Source organism: Protopterus annectens, chromosome 13.part0 (assembly GCF_019279795.1).
Source record: "Protopterus annectens isolate FY-2018-M chromosome 13.part0, PAN1.0, whole genome shotgun sequence".
In the NCBI taxonomy this organism is placed as follows: Eukaryota; Metazoa; Chordata; order Ceratodontiformes; family Protopteridae; genus Protopterus; species Protopterus annectens.
The window spans coordinates 900,614,606-900,635,194 of record NC_056747.1 but is presented as its reverse complement, the minus strand read 5'-3'; the positions used below and the strand labels follow the sequence as shown (position 1 = coordinate 900,635,194).

The window sequence follows — 20,589 nt, the reverse complement described above, 5'->3', positions numbered from 1 at the left end:
TTGATACTGATATTCAACAGGTAGTTAGATTGAGATATAATGTTAGAACTACACAAAGATAGGGGCAATACTTATATTGGTAATACTATTAATAATTATTCTATTTATAATGTTTGTAGTAACAGTATCAAAAATTGCATATTACATTTTTGGGGGTTTTTAAAGAACTTTGGTAAATTGGACAATCTAATGACAAATAAGTTAGTGTTTTCTTACAAAAGAGGTAGAAACATCAAAGATATGGTTGTACATACTAAATTTGTTAGACCTGGGTTGAAATTATATTATCAAATAGCTAATGTACGTATGTCATCATGTGGGAAGTGTAATGGTTGTACTTTCATAAAAAAAAAATTTCCATATATTAATAATATTAGTTTTACTCCTAATGGGACATATAATTGTAGAACACATAGGGTTGTTTATGCAATTAAATGTGGATGTAATAAGTTTTATATTGGGCAAACTAAGAGAATGTTTAAGGTTAGGTTACTTGAACATTTAAGAGATATTAGAATTAAAAAGGTAGAGAGACCTTTAGCTCAACATTTTTGTGAACATCATGGTGGCCAAAGTGATAATCTTCAAGCCACTATTTTGCAACAGGTAGCTGTTGATGAACTTGATGTAACCTGTGTTAAAAAGCTACTTTTAAAGAAAGAAACAATTTTTATTTTGAAGTATAATACTTTGTTACCTAAAGGTCTGAATACAGACTGCTGCTGGAGAAGTGTTATTTGACTTAATTTTGTTAATTAATTGGTTGATTGTTTTATTGTTTTATGGTTTAATTAACTGTTACTATTTAAACTGCCTTTTTGTGTATGATGGGGTACTCCTTGAAGGCTTACTGTGGCCGAGGCGCTAGAGAAATAAACATTTTTTCATTGGCTTGGTTGTTTCGTTTTGTTGCAGCAATTTGTCTACTCGTTGTTTGCTATATTCGATCGATTTATTTATTTATTTATTTCCAGTTTGATAACCGGGGAGGTCCACTGGGCCCAGAGAGCCTGTTTTCAGTGGAGGCTCGGGGAGAAAAGCTCCGTATTACATACAATTAAAACAAGCATAGAGTTTTACCATTTAGGCCTGGGGAGAAAAGCTCCGTACTACATACAATTAAAGCAAGCATACATTTATGCAATTATACATACAATTATAAATGTTTTAGAAAACAAATGTAAAATTATATATGGAGCTGTATCAAACTGAAAAGGTGCACAAAGAAAGGAAGAAAAAGGGGAACAAAATTAACAGAGAGAAGGGATAGAGAGCTATGTACAATATTTACATGGTAACCATTCTTTAGATTCAGAGCAAGGCAGTTGTAGTGGAAAAAAAAAACAGCATGTGCATGAGGGAGTACATGTATAAGCGACATTAGGAGGAGTTAGGTAGGAAGAATGCAATTATATTTCCAATTTTGGGAGAGGTGGGAGTGGAGCTTTGATTTGAAGAGTTCGAAGCTTGTAGTGATTCTTAGCAGGGGTGGGAGGGAGTTCCATTTTTTGATTAATGAATAGGAAAGGAGAAACTGGCCTAACTGCACTATCGCAACTAAACTAAAAATCTCAGCACAGCATAAAAACTTAGAAGATATGTAGACAAATATAAAGGAGAAATACAAAATTAAGCCATTTATTGATGACCCAAAAATGTTTTAGAGAATTAGGAAATAAGGTAAAAAGAACCGAAAGACCACCAAAAAAAGAAGAAATAGATACATTTTGGAAAATATCTACAAAGATCCTGTAGAACACAACAAAGATGCCAAATGGATAGAAGTAGTAAAAGAAGGAAGAAGTTTAATGGTACAGGATATGAAATGGCATGAAGTAACAACCAGAGAGATTGAAACAAAGTTAAAAAAAACCCAGGCCCAGATGCAGGAGCTAACTTCTGGTTAAAAGAACTATCTTTACACGAAGATTTAGTCATGACAAAGAATTATTTATATGCGCACCCTGAACAGACACCAACCTGGCTAAAAACAAGAAAAACAATGCTCCTACTTAAGAGTGAACCTGCAAGCTACCCTAAACATTATAGGCCAATAACTTGCCTTCCGATGATATATAAACTATACACTGGAACTGATGCCAACAGAGTTTATAGTCATTTAGAAGAAAACTCAATTCTGGCAACAGAACAAAAGGGCAATAAAAGAAAGTCATATGGAACAAAGGCTCATTTGTTGTTAAAGTCATGGTGGAGAACTGTAAAAAGGGGAAGAATTTAAGTATGGCCTGGACTGCCTACAAAAAAAGCATTTGAAAGTATTCCACATTCACTGCGGTGGTGGTGCTGCGGTAGCGTTGTCGCCTCATAGTATGACGTTGTCCTGTTCGATTCTCAGCTAGAGAGTCTTCTGTGTGGAGACATGCGTGAGTGGGCGTACCTTCGTTGAAGGTTGTGCATCAGAGCTGGCAACTTGGCACATAAAAATCTACTGCCAATCATTAGCAGACCGGAGTTCCGCTGTGGCGACCCCTAACCAGGAAAAGCCGAAAGACACAATAGTATTCCACATTCATGGATAAAAGAGTGCTTAAAAATGTATAAGATGCACCCTACACTGATAGATTACATTACAGTGACCATGAAACAGTGGCATACCACTTTGTAATTAAGCTATGATAAAGGACAACTTATTATTCCAGGGATAAATATCCAAAGGGGGACATTCCAGGGTAACTCTCTGTCACCACTGTTATTTTGCCTTGCCCTTAATCCATTAAATTGTCTACTTAACAGATTAGGTCATGGCTATAATTAGACTCTTAGAAAACAACAAAGTGCAAAGACTTAGCTTCTCTATCGACAATTTGAAACTGTATAGCTCATCAGATAAGGAACTGAAAGCACAACTGCAAGTTGTGTAAACTTTTTCAGATGATATAAGAATGTCATTTGGTCTTGACAAATGTGCGAAAGAAACCTTTAAAGCATTAAAACTGCAGTACCAAGAAAACATCAGTTTGGGACAAGAACATGATATAAAAGAACTTGAGCAATAGGGAGTGTATAAATATTTGGGAATTGATGAAGGGTCAACAATAAAACATGAACAAGTATGAACATATGAATACAACTTGGTAAGGAGTACTTCAGAAGACTTAAATTAATCCTGAAAACAGCTTTGACATCTAGGAACAAAATCCAAGCTATAAACCAATTTGCTCTTCCTGTCCTAACTTACAGTTTTGGAGTGACTGACTAGTCCCAAAATGTACTGGATAGATTAGATAGGAAAACAAGAAGGATGCTTCATGCTCACGAAGTGATTTATAAAAATCACTGCATACCAAGATTATATATTCCCAGTTCTGAAGGAGGGATGAGCCTCCTTGAAACTGATTATATACATAGATGTGCAATCGTGGGACTCCACACATTTGCTAACCTCAAGACCCAAACGTAGTGAAAGTTTTGAAACAAGAGAATAAATCTAAGATGACTTACCTGCTTAGGCTAGCATAAGCATAGCAGCATTAAGAAGCTTGAGGAAATCAAAACACAAGTAAATAAAAACCAGGCAGCAACTGAATGTGCCAAAAAACAAAAGAAAGAATACAAGGTGAAGGACCAGATGAGAAGGCAAGAAATGTGGAAAAAGCATAAGTTGCAAGCATAGAAAACTTAACCTCATGTTGATCAGGAACGAATGCAGGAATGGTTAAGGAGAGGTGAATTTTAACCAAGAGATGAAAGGCTAATACTGGCGGCCTAAGAAAGTGGACTACATACTTGTTGGTTTACAAAGTCCATTGAACATGTGGGAGAAACAGACAAATGTAGGTTATGTAAAGCAGAATTGGAAACAGTTGCACACCTCATTGCTGGTTGCAACACACTAATGGCAAAAGGACTGTATACTGAAAGGCTTAATAATGTGGCAAGACTGTTGCACTGGGGATTGTGCAAATATTATGGTACTCAAGTGGCTGAAAAACACTGGAAACAAAGTGGCTGAAAAACACTGGAAATAAAAGCAACAAAGCATCATAGAAAATGATGAAGTCTACATCACATGGGATCACCCATTACCAACAGTTCAAAAGACATATGCTAGAAAACCATATATCGTGGTCCATAAAAAGCAGACAAAAGTAATATCGATCATTGAAATTACCACCCCCAGTGACTACAGTATCCTACGTAGACAGGGATAAAAATCACAAAAATATCAGGATTTGCAAGCAGAAACAAGAGCAATGTAGAACAAAGATATCCAGACAGCTCCAATAGTAGTAGGAGCAACGGGTCTTATAAAAAAGAGAGTCTACAATCCCATTTAAATACACTACCAATACATGTATCTCCATATGAATTGCAGGAGGAGTCATTACTGGGCACATTGTGGGTGTTGCGAAGAGCAATTTTGGCTGACATCCATGAAATAGTACTAATTTCATGAACTTTAATCGTACTTTGACTTAGAAATGGGGTCCATTCCCATCATGGTATTAGAAACCCAAAGGATTTGGAGAAATTAAAAAATGGGGAGGGGAAAAGGGATCAGATTTAAGAGACAAAAAAAAAAAAATCATCTGGGGAAGGAGGAAATCAGTGGGACAGGAACCTCTCCTCCTAATTAATTCTTGCTGGTGTGGAAAAGGGAAGTTCTGGGAAGTGCAATGGCTCTGATGTCTCCAGTACCAGAACATGTACCAAGGCAAGAGCATGTCTGAGGGTGGAGAAGTATCTCCAACCCCATCCCCCTGGAAACAGAGGGGAATGGAATGACACCCATTTCAATATGAGCCTTTACAAAGGCCGTTATAACCCTTACTCGGTCAAAATCATAGGAGCTCTGAATTGACCTAGTAGAGCTAAGGGCGGAAGTACAGATGGACTAGACCGGAAGAACCTGAACAGCTCCTTTTCAGAAAACCAGCTATTCTACATTCTTTTTGGAGAAAGCTCAGGGATTATAATGGTTTCAGTGCAGAAGGGCCCTGAAACTGGAAATAAGGAGTGCAGTGAAGTAAATGGGGCTAAGATCACCTAAGATGGGTTGGTTTGAGACACTTTAGGAGAAAGAGAATGACCAGATTATTCGTGTCTATATCACGTTATCGAAATCTTACTACATCGAATCACTAAAGGTCGACCTCTAGTGATCGATGTAGTAAAACAATGAACGTTTAAAAAAATAAATAACTAGCATAGGCAGGGGGGAGAGCCCCCCCCCCACTTAAATATTCCAACTCTGAGACCGCCCTACATTGAGGTAAATGGAAAACTCCCCCTATGGAGATTTCCGTTTACCTGCACGATGTTGTGCGCTTTCGATGTTGTGGTGCCAACAATAGCAGCTTCGATATTGTCAGCTTTCGACATCGTGAAGTAGACCCGATTATTCTGCTGTTTTGCTTTCTTTTGTACTTGTCTTTTTTCCTTTGATCTTCCCTTTTCCTCATCTTTGTCTGATCCTTTATCAAAGTCTTTGTATTTATTCTTTTCCAATTCGGAAGTAAAAGACGGCAAACCTTTAAGAATAAGTTTATTTCTTCTCTCCTGCAAAAGGCAAGCCAAAGCGCTCATCAATGTCATAGGTTTCCTGTCCATGCGATGCCCCAGGCATCGTATGCACAGGTTGTGGGTATCCTAGGATGGGATTTTATGGATACAGTGGCCATGTTTTCTGAAGACCTTGTCCATGAGGAAAGGTGGCACCCAACACTAATAATATCAAGGAACTACAGCAATCAACTGAGCAACAGCAAAAACACAACCAGAACTAAAAAGCTACTGTTTAGAGAAAAAAGGAATGCTGATGTATACATGTAAATATTAAAACTGTACATGGATTAAACTAAAACAAAAGACCAATAGAAGCGACTGTGCTTCCTCACCAAGTTGCCAGAGGGAAGGAGAATATGTTTTTTTTTTTTTAAGGTTATCATCAAAGGTGAGAAAAAAGAAACAGAGAGACTAGAAAAACAGGAAAAGAGAGAGATGAAAATTAAGACATCTACACATAACTAGATAATAAGGATAGCTGAAACAGTGCTAAAATTACTTAAGTGACAAGATCTGAGGAAACAAAGGAAATGTACCTTATGGGAGTATGGAAAGAGTTTAAGTACTTAGTAAAGTACTTAGTTGCTGGACTGGATCTGCCTGCTGGCTGCTAATAACCCAGTATTTGAAGTGGACAGACAGGATGAAAGAAAATCTCATGTATGTGGTATGGGGCCAAAGGGTACTACTTTAAAGCTTTGTTTAGTTAAACAAAAGGTTACTTGCATGAACAAGTAAACAAAGGGACAGTGAAAAGTCAGGGTAATTTTAAAATGGCCTGCTGCCTCCCCTCAAGTAGTATTTTTGTGGAAGAAAAAAAGGCTTATTGGATGATTAGTTCTCAACTGTCCATGGTTTTGCCGAACGCCCCTAGTTATATACCACATTTAGGCCATCTCCCTGGTAATATTTGTGACGTTCCTGAAAATTACTGAAGATTACATTAACTAATGTTACACTTTAGAGCTGCAGAATTCATTTTCTTCAGAAAATATAAGTTAATACTAACTCTGTTTTTCTGTTAACATTTTAAATGTATTTAACAGTATTATTTTAAAAAGTGCTCCTGATTTAGAACATTTGTCCATCATTTTTAGTTTTTGTCATGTATTCTTCAGTTACAAGGTTGATAACCATAAGTGAATGTTACTCACGATATATGGATACTTACATTCAATACCAGTATCAAGTTCAAAGGCACGAATGGCTTTCTGTACTCCTTCGACAAGAAGCTTAAATCGAGAACTCTCTCGAAGACTTCTGTAATGATGATAACACAAGCATCAGTTTAGAAGTACAGCAAAGTGGTTAAAACAATGAAGTTACAAAGATGGAAAACTATGTTTGATTATCAAAAGTAAACCTATATATTCAATAAGGTAGTGAACCCAAACCCCAGCTTCAGTACAGCTTTCTCAGTAAAATGAGCATGACAAACTCAAATGGATACAATAAGTCTCTTGTTGGTCAAAGTATAAATATGGAACAATTAATGTGTTGTATGTTTAACAATCTGCGAGTATCTTAAAAAGCCTAGCCTTACATTCACATGGTAGTTTTTTTGGCCCCAATATTTTATGTACACGTAACCCAGAGGACAGGAGAACAAGGATATGTTGGGGACATTAACTTGTTGCCCCTTTCCATGAGGGACATGGGTGTTAAATCAGAAGTTAATTATGGTTTCCCATCCAATCATCCAAATTACCTTTGAAGAGGGGAGAAGGGCTTTATGTGGAATGGAAGTCTGTTCCATAGAAGCAGTATTCTCTGAAATGCATACTTATCCCTCCAACATGTTATATTTATGTTGCAGGACAGACTGAGTCACTACCACTGGACTTGTGAATGTATAACAAGTTTGACAGGATAGGGTCCACTGAGGCTCTATACACGAGATACAGGTCAGATCTTAGTGGCTTGTGTGACAGAGTCCACATAGTTTAGATATAGGCCCTTGATATGGAGTGATGAAGAGCTGTGGTCATTCCATTTGTAGCAAGTGTTTGAACAGGTACATAAAAATATTCCAGTAGCAAAGATAAAAATCTTCCACTCAAGGTCCTCTGCACAAATGAAAATAGAATAACGTAAAATATATAAAAATAAATGTGTTTGGACCAACAGGCCAAGTTTTGTTTTTAATAAAACTTAAGAACTATACGTAAGATGCAAAAACATGAGCGCTTTCGGGTCCAAGCCCTTCAAATACATAAAGTCATTAAACATCATAAATGTAAAATATTACACAAACCAAACCAATCACCATTCAGTGTTGCACCCTCCTTTTTAAGGCTGGTTTTAAAGGTATAACACAATTTAAACCAGGACTTTTATCTGCTGCCAATTCAATAATCCATTTCATTTCATTATATTCTGTATGGTTAACCAAATCTCCACCCCTGATGTTATGTATAATTTGGATAACCATAAACTTAAAAGTGTGATCAGAATTATTTTGTGCGTTGATAACTGCTTTGTGCTCATTTTGTAACCTTATAGCCCTCATATGCTTCAAAATTCTTTCTCAGCATACAGTTTTGTTTTTCCCATATAGAAGGAGATGCACATTTGGCACAAAGACAAATAAACATTTCATGTTTTGCAGTTTGCATAATTATTAAAATATTCCCTACCTGTTGAGGGATGTATAAACTGATTATGTTCCATAACAAATGGACATGACTTGCACTGTCTACAAGTAAAGGTACCCCTACGTGAAGTCAAAATTTTATTTGTCTTAATCTTTTGCTCTTGACACAGTAAATCCTTTAGATTCTTAATTCCTTCTAAATCCAAAGGACGGTGTCCGTCCCACCATATTGCCTTTTCATCCGTTAGTAGTACCTTCCAATTCCGTTTAACAATTTCCAAGAATATTAAAGGATACTAGTCATTTAACATCCCTCTATGAATATACTCAGGGAAATGATGAAGATTACATATTTGTAACATTAGACATTATGAATCTCTTTATAGTTAGAAGCGCTAATTATGGCATACATGCAGTTAATGGCATACTAACCATTATTATTAGATTTGGTGACGAGAGAAGAAGCGACTGATTTACTTAGACTCGTACTGGAAAATTATGTTTTTCTATGTCAGGGCAATTACTATAGTCAGGGGCAGGGTACTGTGATGGGCACACCATGTGCCAAATCTTATGCAAACCTGGTTCTGGCTTACTTGGAATAGAAAGTGTTATTGGATGCCACCCATAACTGGAAAACACAATTGAGCTATTACGCAAGATTTGTGGACGATATCTTGCTCTTGTGGAAGGGTACTCAATGAATTGGAAGGTTTTGTGAATATTTAGACTCCAGCACAGGTTTTTTTTAAAACTTACCATGAGAAGTTTGAAAGAACAGATAGATTTTTTAGAAATTCGTCTTAGCAAAGATTGTCATGGTCGAATACAAACACGATTATATAAAAAGTTACTGGAAGAATAGCTTTTTGGCATCTGACAGTAGGCATCTGAGGCATACATTCAAAAAGACAGTGAAGGGACAGGTTAATAGGATTTCGCGGTTAGGTACAGAAGACATGCAATTTGACCAACAAATCATGGAACTAGGGAATAACCTAGTGGGAAGGGGTTATAAAAGAGAAAAAAGGTTTAAGGAATAATAAACAGTAATAGACAGAATAGGATAAAAGTAAGGAAACTATGGTTCTCAGCAAAATACAACACAAAGAAGTTATGACCACGAATGGAAGGGCAACTGCTAGTTATGATAATTTGCGTTATATTATTTATGTATAGTAAAGATATAGGGGGAATTTGTGAAATTGTTAAACGGAATTGGAAGATACTACTAATGGATGAAAAGATAGGCAATATGGTAGGACTGACACAGTCCTTTGGATTTAGAAAGAATAAGAATCTAAAGATTTACTTTGGCAAGAACAAAAGATTAAGAAGAATAAAATTTTGACTTCACGTAGGGGCACCTCTACTTGTAGACAGTGTAAGGCATGTCCATTTGTTATGGAACAATCAGTTTATACATCCTTCAACAGGTAGGGGATATAACAACATGTGTCTGGAGTGTTTCTCCCCGGGCCTCCGCTGAAAATTGGCTTTGTTCCAAGCCGGACTTTCAAAGTTAAATATTAAATAAACATATTATTTTTATAATTATGCAAATTGCAGAACACGAAACGCTGCTTATTTGGCTTTGTGCCAAATGTGCACCTCCTTCTATTCGGGAAAAACAAACTGTATGCTAAAAGACAGAATTTTGAAGCATATGAGGGCTATAAGGTTACATAATGAGCACAATGCACTTTATCAACGCACAAAAAATAATTCTGATTACATTTTTAAGTTTATGGTTATCCAAATTATACATAACATCAGGGGTGGGGATTTTGTTAACCATACAAAATATAATGAAATGAAATGGATTATCGAATTAGCAGCAGATAAAAGTCCTGATTTAAATGGTGTTATGCTTTTAAAACCAGCCTCTAAAGGGAGGGTGCAATACTGAATGGTGATTGGTTTGTGTAATATTTTAAATTTGTGATGTTTAATGACTTTATCTGATGAGGGGCTTGGACCTGAAAGCATTCATGTTTTTGCATTTTACTGATAGTTTTTAAGTTTTATTAAAAGCAAAACTCTGCCTGGTGGTCAGTCTGCATTTATTTTTATATAGGTATACAAAGAAAGGAACATTGTATCTGATGATTAGCAATGAAAGCCAAGTACAGTGAAAGGATTACATCCTTGGACCTGGACACCGCACCTATAGATACAAGTTGTGTGATGAAAACAGGATGCCTTTACAATAGCAGATACATAGTGATCAAGAGAGCATGTCATCATCACAGGCCCCAGATCCCAGACAACAGGATCAACTTTCAGAGGTGTACTGTCAATGTGAAAATTACAATGGAAATTATACTTGGACAAAGGATACCATAATACATTTCTTGGCATTTAGTTTTAGTCCCTGGTTTTGATACTAGCGGTTTGTTTGGGAAAGGCTATTTTGGAGGATCTTGGTGTCCTCTGGAAGTTTATAATGGCATCAAGTTTAGTTATCTGCAAATCTGGTCAGCTTGTGATGGCTGAATCAGTATCAGACCAACTAGTAATAGTTTTTAAAGATTTGTTCTCAAGATAAATATGCTTAAACATGTACAATGCTGTTTTATAAACTGGCATTGCATAGGAGCAATTATACTGACAGAGAGTTCCCATATGAAAGAGCAACAGATGACCCAGGATGAAATGACTGCAAACTAGGGGCTATAATTCACTCTCCGGCTGGCACAGACATCCTCCAAAAAGGGTCTCACTGAGACAGATACCTGGTGTCAAAACCATGGCCTCAAGCTAAATGCCAGAAAGTGCATATTCATCCCTTTTGGAAAAAACAAAGTACCCACAAACTACCACATACGTGGCAGCCCCCTAAATATGGAAGACGTAATAAGGGATCTAGGGACCCAAGCTGATAGTAATCTCTCCTTTGATAATCACATTGCCAAAGTGGTTAGAAAATCCTTCTATGTGGCCCACCTAATCACAAAAGGGTTTGCATCCAAATCAAAAGAGGACATTGTGCCCCTCTACGCATCATTTATCAGACCCATCAGAGTACAATGCCCCGTTTGGGATGCACCTTACAAAAAACCTGCAACAGCTGGAAAGACCACAGAAGTACCTCACCAAGAGGATCACTGGCCTAGATGCCCTATGCAGCTCGACTGAAGAAACTCCAGCTGTACTCGGTTGCATACCGCCTACTCAGAAGTGATCTCTGCCTGACATACAAGGCCACGTCCAAGTCAATTGATGGACATACTCCACCTAAAGAAAACCATATCCCCTCGAGCCACACACTCTAGGGATCTAAACCTCACCACAACAATAAATAGGATGTGCTGGAGGGATAGATTCCTGTCCCAGAGACTTCCCATGCTCTGGAACAAGATTCCAATCTACATTAGGCAGAGCTCCTCACTAACACATGAAGAGAAATCTTGACGAGTGGATGGGAAACAAAGTATATCCCGGGGATCACTTCAATGGCTCTGCTGGACAGAGGCACAGGGAACTAATCTAAGGGGGTGGCAAAAGCAAATACATTCCAGCTAGGCTTACAAATGCCTTCGGGCAGATAGCTATGAACCTATGAAGCTGAACAGAATATGTCACAGGAAGATGTTCTGCAACTTTCTGTAGAATGCCAGCAAGAAAATGAGGACAAAGAATGCACCCTTAGTTTAGAAGAAAATTATCTAAGGGAAGACTTGCTTGATCTAATAGAGATAGACATCAAGATCAATAAAAGAAATAGATTACAGAAAGTCAATTAAGACCCAAAATGCTAAAAGTTTGATAAAACAAAAAATAATCAAGACTTAATAGAAAATCAAGTGATACAAGAGAAGTAAACAGGATGCATTACTGTGCAGTTAAATTAATAACAGGTAAAGTCTTGCCTACAAAAACACAGGCAAAGAAGGGAAATATCAAATAACATCATGAAAGTATCGAATAGAGAAAACTAGAATGCAATTAAGACAAGAACGGTCACTGTCACTATTAGAAGAGTACAAAACAAGGAACAGATCAACAAAAATACTTAAAGATGTGATAAAAGCAACTTGCAGTATCAGAACAGACCAGGTCTATTGTACACTATTGCAAATAAACTTAAAATATCAAGACCGGCAGAAAATCTTAGAAGATATGGAGATAAATACAGGAAAAGTACAAAATAAGCAAGTCACTGATGACCCAAAAAAGTTTTAAAGAATTGGCAAACAAGGGAGAAAAATTAGAAATACCACCCAAAAAAAGGAAAGAAAACACGTTTTAGAGAAAATATCTAAGACAACGCTGTGGAACAGAGCAAAGACACTAAATGGACAGAAGTAAAAGCAAAACTAAAAAGATCAAATGTACACAATATGAAATGGGATGGAGTAATGGCCAGAGAAATTGAAACTAAATTAAGAAAAGATCCTAAATGAAAAAAAAATCCTGGCCCAGATGCTGTACTGAACTCTAAATGTATTACTATAACTTCTTTAGACTGGTTTGCCAGCATGATGCACTAGAACTTCTCCAGGTGCAGCTGGCAATTGGAAAGACATCCACCAAAGTTATAGCCAGATACAGACCACCCCTCCATGACTAGGGACACCCACTCCTCCTACCTGGACCTACTCAAATCCATCAAGGTACCCCCTAACAACCTGATCCTTAGTGACAAACTACCCCCACCATAAACTGGGAGAACTTCTCCTGCTCTAATGCCCCCCCAACGATTCCTTGATTTCATCAATTCTAATGTGCTGGACCAGCTTGGCTCATCCCCCACAAGGGGAGACGGCAGTCTAGACTTGGTTCTCACCAACGTGGTTGACTGCTGCACCACCCCCCATAGTAAGTTCTTCGCTGGTGAGATCGCACCACCCCATAGTAAGCTCTTTGCTGGTGAGATCAGACCAGTCTGACTCAAAGTGTCTATCTCGTCCACCCCCCCCACCCCCACTGTAATCAGGCTAAAAAACTTCTCAAAAACTGACTACAACCTTCTAAAAGAGGGAATCAGTAGCTTCACACCACTGCTCCCCTCAGAGTATGCAGACAAATATGCTGAACAGTATGCCAATGCAGTATACAAGCACCTGTACAACTACATGGACTCAGCCATACCCAACAGAACTAAAACCTGCTCCTCAAGGAAACACAAACCTATGTGGTGGACATCTTCTATCAACAGGCTTTACAACAAAAGGAAGAAACTGTTGTCCAGAGGTAAAAAGGCACAAATTCCCAATTGGAAAAACTCCCTCCTTAGCCTCAGCAAGCAAATTAGATCACTAGTGAAAACCTCCAAAGCCAATTATGAATCGAAACTAGCCTTCAAAACAAAAGCTAACCACAAAGCCTTTTTCAGTTACGTCAGAAACCTCCACGGCAAAGCCCAGGTTTGTTCTGAATTAGCTCTTAACGGTGCCACTTACTTTGATCCTGCTGACTTCACCCCTCTGTCCCCCTTCCAAAGGCCCATTCGACATCCCCGATGCTTGCTCCGCACCTCACATCTTGGTAGATCATGTGTTAAAGGGCACTATCCAAGGCAAAGAACACCACTTCCACAGGACCTGACAGTATTCCAGGCTGTATTCTGCAACATCTCCATGAAGAACTAGCCTCGCCATTGAGCACCCTATTCAACCATAGCCTAAGTACATGCTTCATTCCAGCAGAGTGGAGAACTGCCATTGTCATCCCTTTGCAAAAGGTAGTGCCACTACTGACCCTGGTAACTATCGCCCCCTTAACCTGACAAGTCTGATCTGTAAGGCCATGGAGCACATTATGGATCTCACAAACAAGGACATAGGCAATCTCCAAGCACTTGACACCACCCAGTTCGGATTCGTTAATGGCAGATCTTGCCTGTTGAACCTGGCTGACCTTTTTAGACTGTCACCAAGGCACTGGATGAGGGAAAGTCAGTACACACAGCTTACCATGACTAGGCCAAAGCCTTTGATGCAATCCCCCATGTGGGCATCATCGAAAAGCTAACATAACTTGGTGTAAATCCCTATCAGGTGGGTGGCCAACTGGCTCACTGATAGGACCCACAAGGTCAAAATAGGTGCCACTACCTCCAATAGTAGACCTGTCACTAGTGGTGTCCCCCCAGGGATCTGTCCTGGGACCCCTATTGTTTGGCATCTACTTCTCAGAGGTCCAGGCAAAGACAAAAGGCCTGTGGCTGACCAAGTCTGTGGACGACTAAGTTGGGTGCGGTCAGTGACTCCCCAAATGATGCTAACATACTTCAAGAGGTTCTCACAGCAAAAAAATACTGGTGCCAAAGTCATGACCTTAAGTTAAATGCAAAAAAATGCATCATACCATTCGGCAAAAACACGGGCCCTACTGATTACCACATTAGCGGCAACCCCCTAAGCACACAACCTGTGGAGAGAGACCTAGGTACACAAGTTGACGACAATCTCACATTTGACCATCATGTAGTGGCAGTGGTCAGAAAAGCCTTTTACTTGGTTCATCTCATAAGTAAAGGGATTGCATCCAGAAAAAAGGAGGATATTACCTCTCTGTACTCCTCCCTCATTAGGCTAACAATGGACTACAATGCCTAGTTTGCCATGTACCTCTCCAAATACCTGCACCAACTGAAAAGGCCACAGAAATACCTCACAAAGAGAATACATGGCCTCAAACACCTGTCCTATGTGGACAGACTCAAGTCACCATCAGTCCACTCTGTATCGTACAGATTGCTCAGAGGTGACCTATGTCTCACCTACATGACAATCCCAGACCCTGCTCTACTAGAGATGCTAAATATCCTTAAGGATATCTCCTCGCGTAGTACCTGATCGAAAGGCTTAAATCTAATATGTAACATTAACAAAACCTGCTGGAGACAGGTTTGTCTCTCAAAGGCTTCCCCGTCTCTGGAAAGACTCCCCATAAACGTCAAGCAAAGTACTTCACTGATCCTATTCAAGTGCAACCTCGATGAGTGCATGGGCAACCAAAAGTTTTTCCCAGGGGTTCCACCTGTGTACCTCACTGACAGGGTTGACAGGTGCTGACTGTGGTTTCTTTTCTGGGGATAAACTCTTGGCTAGGCTTGTAAGGGCCCCAGATCCATTAGCCTAGTAATTTCCTATGATCTCCTATGTTCCTTTACATGAAGATTAGCCCCAAGGACGAACTATTTGTATGTGCATCCCGAATAGATACCAACCTGGTTAACAGGAAAAACGATACTCCTTAAGAGTGAACCTAAAAGCTATAGGCCAGTAACTTTCCTTCCATCGCTGTATTAAGTATATACTGGAAATATGTATAGTAGCAGTCCCAAGGCAACAGGTTGAGTGAGTAACTAAATTCCAATAAAATCCCTACGAACCAAGTAGAAGAAGCTACAGCAAGCAGTAATAGCCAGACGACTAGACTCAAACTAAAATGTTTAATGGGCATAAGCGCTTTCATAACATTAGTTACTTCTGCAGACGCATAATCAGCATCACATATAATACATAAAGAGCATATAAGGAAACCATCATATCTCACATATTTCTCTCCATTTTTTAAAAACCAAAAAAACAATTAAGGTTTAAAGAAACAACAGCTAAAACATCAGGAAAACACATTGTGAGAAATTCATACATTAAAAATCATTAATAAACTATTTTGTCATGTTACATAACATAATATACTGTTATCTGAACATCATAGTGAGCACCTATTATTTGCATATATAACCCATATGGTTTATCCTGTCTATACATAATTTTCCTTCCCTTTAATATAGGTTTCAAAGGAACCATGTCATTCAATCCAGAACCCCTATGGGCTCCCATGCGTAAAATCCATTTCAACTCATAGGTTTCAGTTCTATTAGTTATATCCCCTGTTCTTGGACTATCCTGTATAACTTGCAAAACTTGAAATTTAAATTGATGACTCCCATTTTCAGCCAATATATATTTTGCTATGGCACTATACTCCTGCTTCGTCCTTGTGCAGTAGTCATGGTCCCCAATTCTCTCTCTTAACATACAGTTTGTTTTGCCTATGTAAAATTTAAAACAAATAGTGCAATAGGCAATATACACCAGATTTTTCATGTTACAGTTAGCATTGCACCTAAGCTGCTATAGGTATCCAGTATCAGGGTGTCTGAAATATCTAGACGCATCTATGAATGTACAATAATTACATTTCCCACATGCAAGTGTTCCCAAGTACTCCGTTCTGACTCCTCGTCAGTTAGCAAAATGTGCCAGTTCTCATTAATCACTTGCTTCACAGTTTGTAGACCCTGTGCATAGGGTAATATAATTGGAACAGTGGTGTTGCCAACAAATGCCAGCAACGTAAAATGTTTTCGTAGATTTGCGGATGACCTTTTCATTTGTTGGAAGGGTGACTGTAAATCTCTGCAAGAATTTGTGCATAATCTTAATAGTAGCTTTAGTTTTTTGAAGTTTACTTATCAGTGCTCTGACAATGAGATTGATTTCTTAGATGTAACCATCATAAGAAAGAACAGTGAAATTCAAACTTGTATACATAGGAAAGATCAACCCTCGTTTTTGCAAAGGAGTAGTATGCACCCACCACACATGTTCCCAAACACCGTTGAGGGACAAGCCCTTAGGGTTTCTTGATCATCTGTACACCAGGATTTTGAATTAGGACTGGAGTATTTAGAAACAGCCTTCATTGATAGAGGCTATTCCAATAAGGAAGTCAAGCGTGCTTGTGCATGGGTAAAAAAGAGAAAGAGGAGGGCGAGGTAGACCCTATCTACTAGGAGGAGGCAACAAGAGTGATAGGACATTTGTTGGCAACACCACTGTTCCAATTATATTACCCTATGCACAGGGTCTACAAATTGTGAAGCAAGTGATTAATAAGAACTGGCACAATTTGCTAACTGACTATGAAACTGCAAAGATGATTGGCACAAAACCTCGATATACGTATAAAAATGTTTTAAATTTGAAGCAGCAGTTATGTTACCAGAGGGTGTTTGTACCTGGGGGAAATGAGTACTTAGGAACACTTGCATGTGGGAAATGTAATTATTGTACATTCATAGATGCGTCTAGATATTTCAGACACCCTGATACTGGATACCTATAGCAGCATAGGTGCAATGCTGACTAACATGAAAAATCTGGTGTATATTGCCTATTGCACTATTTGTTTTAAATTTTACATAGGCAAAACAAACCGTAGGTTAAGGAAGAGAATTAGGGACCATGACTACTGCACAAGGACGAAGCAGGAGTATAGTGCCATAGCAAAACATAAACTGGGTGAAAATGGGAGTCCTCAATTTAAGTTTCAAGTTTTGCAAGTTATACAGGATAGTCCAAGAATAGGGGATATAACTAATAGAACTGAAACCTACGAGTTGAAATGGATTTTATGCATGGGAGCCCACAGCGGTTCTGGATTGAATGACATGGTTCCTTTGAAACCTATATTAAAGGGAAGGAAAATTAAAATCAGTTATGTATAGATATGATAAACCATATGGGTTATATATGCAAATAATATGTGCTCACTATGATGTTCAGATGCAGTATTTTACGTTATGTAATATGAAATAATAGTTTATTAATGATTTTTAATGTATGAAGTTATCACTATGTTATCCTGATGTTTTAGCTGTTGTTTCTTTAAACCTTAATTGTTTTTTTGGTTTTTACAAAATGGAGGGGAATGTGAGATATCAAGAAGTTATATACTCACCATAACGTTCGATGTATGTAGTCCATCTTGCCCACATTCTTACCCGTGGGTTCGGAGCAGAATGTCAGCTCAGACTCGGCCATACTTTTTTTTAGCTCAAAGTCTTTCTATTGGCTGGGCTAAGATGGTATCCCATGCTGCACTGCTCTCTATCCCCAGATCTAGTTTGCTGCGAGCACCAGCACTCATTTTCCATGCAAAACACCTAAGGAAAGGAAAAACAAACCAAGAATGAAGGGAACTCTGAAACCAGACCTAACCTCCAGATTCTCCAGGACGGGGGAAGGAGGTGGGGTAAGTAAGAATGTGAAGCGAGATGGACTACATACATCGAACGTTATGGTGAGTACATAACTTCTTGATGTTATGTAGTCCTATCTCGCCTACATTCTTACCCGTGGGACAGCGTCCCCAGCACCTAAATCCTGGGAGGCTCAGTGGAAAATACTCCTGAGCACTGTGGAACCAAAGGAAGACCTGCCCCTAGATACCACATCTAACTTGTAATGAGTAACAAAGGTGTGAGGAGATGCCCAAGTAGCTGAAGCAAAAATATCATCCATAGACAATCTGGCCTGAAAAGCTGTAGATGTAGACATAGACATAGAGTAGAGTGAGCCTTCCCCCGGAACGGTAAATCTTTTCCCCCTGAGGTATAAATGAAAGAAATACAACTGGAAATCCATCTGGACAACGTGACTTTGGAAACAGGAGACCCAATTCTGTTTTCTGAAAATGAAACAACTGATCAGATTTTCTGAGGTCTTTCGTTCTGTACAAATAAAAACGTAATTGTCTGTGCACATCCAACTGATGAAATTTGACTTCTGCCTTGTTTGAGAACCGAGGAAAAAACACTGGCAATTTAATAGATTGGTTAAGGTTACTGACTGATGCTACTTTGGGAAGAAAGGAGGGGTTCGGTCTGAGAGAAACCCTGTCCTTATGAAAAATCAAATAAGGGGGATTTATTGATAAAGCCTGAAGCTCCGAAACATGTCTGGCTGACGTGATGGCTATCAAAAAGACGGTCTTCCAAGTTTAGAATTTTAAGTCGCAAGTGGCTGCAGGCTCAAAGGGGGGTGAAGTAAGACCCTGTAGAACAAAGTTAAGTCCCAAGGCATAAGTTCCAATACCGGAGGACGAAGTAACAAAGTGCCCTTCAGGAAAGCCTTACAGAGTCTATGTGCCATTAGACTAGGTTTGTCTGCGACATGAAAGGTAGAAATCGCCGCCAATTGGACTTTAATGGTTGCAGCCGCTGAGCCCTAGTTAAAGAGCATAGACAAGAACTCCAATACAGACGAAATTGGAGCTGTGCAAGGGTTAATCTTTTTGGCATGCACCCAGATTTTAAATCTCTTCCATTTGCTGTAAAAAATCTTCCTGGTTGAGGGCTAATGAGAGGAAGATAAAATATGAACCACCTCCGGCCAAAATTGATGAAGTCTAACTAATGACGGAAGTGGAGTAGCCAGGTTGTCAACCGGAGGGTCCGAAGAGAGGGATGGAGCTGCCCTGACAGCTGCTTCAGTAAGTCTGGTTGTGGGTCCAGAATCCAAGGAGCGTCCATGAGATAGGGATGGAGAAAAGGGAACCAAATTTGACGAGGCCAGTGTGGGGCAATCAGAATTATTTTGTTTCACAAGGATTGCACTTTCCGAATAACCTTTGACAGTAAGGGAACCGGAGGGAAGGCATATAGTAGACCGGAGGGCCAATCGTGGACTAGAGCGTCCCTGGGCGACTCCCCCTGATGGGGGATTAGTGTGAAGTAGCTGCTGCATTTGGCATTGAGGGGGCTGGCAAAGAGGTCGCAGCAAGGCTGACCCCACCTGCGGAAGATCTGCTCCGCAACTTGACAATTCAGGGACCACTCTTAAGGCATCAGAATAGCTCTGCTTAGCCTGTCTGCGATCACATTGGACTTCCCCGGAATGTGCATTGCCACCAGAAAACGTTGGGAAGACACTGCCCACTGCCACACTCGCATGGCCTCTCTGCAAAGGGGATAAGACTTGGTTCGTCCCTGCTTGTTCAAATACCACAACACTGACATATTGTCCAAGTGGATTGCAATAGTCCTGAGAGGAAGAAAACTCTGAAGTGCTTGCAACGCTAGTAGCACAGCTCTCATATCCAGGACATTGATATGCAGATGCATCTCATGCTCTTGCCACGTGCCTTGGACTGTCCTGTCTAGATAATGCCCCCCCCCCAATCTGGGAGGCATCCGTGGTCACCATGGCAACAGGGGGCTCAGGAACAAAGGGCTTTCCCACATTGAGGTCATCAGTGCAAAGCCACCAACTGTGATCCTGTTTGCACCTGTCTGTGAGTAGAATAAGGTGAGAAAGTGGAAGACATTGAAGAGACCACTGGGCGAAGAGTAGCCACTGAAGGAGCCTCATATGTAACCTTGCCAGAGAGACTAACAATCGTAGCAGCCATTGTCACCAACAATTGGAGGACCCATCTTGCCTTCACTCTTCTCAGAGGGAGCAAGGCTTAAACCTGTTGTAGGACTCTGATTCTTTCCTGTGGTAGAAATGCCCGCATGAGGACGGTGTGTAATTCAGCGCCTATAAAAGTGACACACTGTGAAGGCAACAAGGCAGATTTTTCCCAGTTCAATGTGATGCCCAACTGTTGACAAAGGTTGATAGTAGCATCCCTAGTCTGAAGTAGTAGATGCCTGGTGGTGGCAGTAAGGAGCCAGTCGTCCAGATACGGAAACACTTGGAATCCCTGACGTCTCAAGTGAGACGTTA

The 20,589-nt window shown here is 39.5% G+C and overlaps 1 protein-coding gene across 2 annotated transcripts in view; it reads right to left on the bottom strand.

The window, feature by feature from the left end:
• Window positions 1-20,589, bottom strand: part of LOC122787759 (breast cancer type 1 susceptibility protein homolog) — a 536,873-nt gene that overhangs the window by 157,397 nt on the left and 358,887 nt on the right. For both annotated transcript variants that reach the window (XM_044054655.1, XM_044054656.1), the window contains exon 5: window positions 6,698-6,786. In XM_044054655.1, coding sequence (XP_043910590.1) covers window positions 6,698-6,786 — 89 coding nt within the window. The remainder of the gene's footprint in view (window positions 1-6,697; window positions 6,787-20,589) is intronic.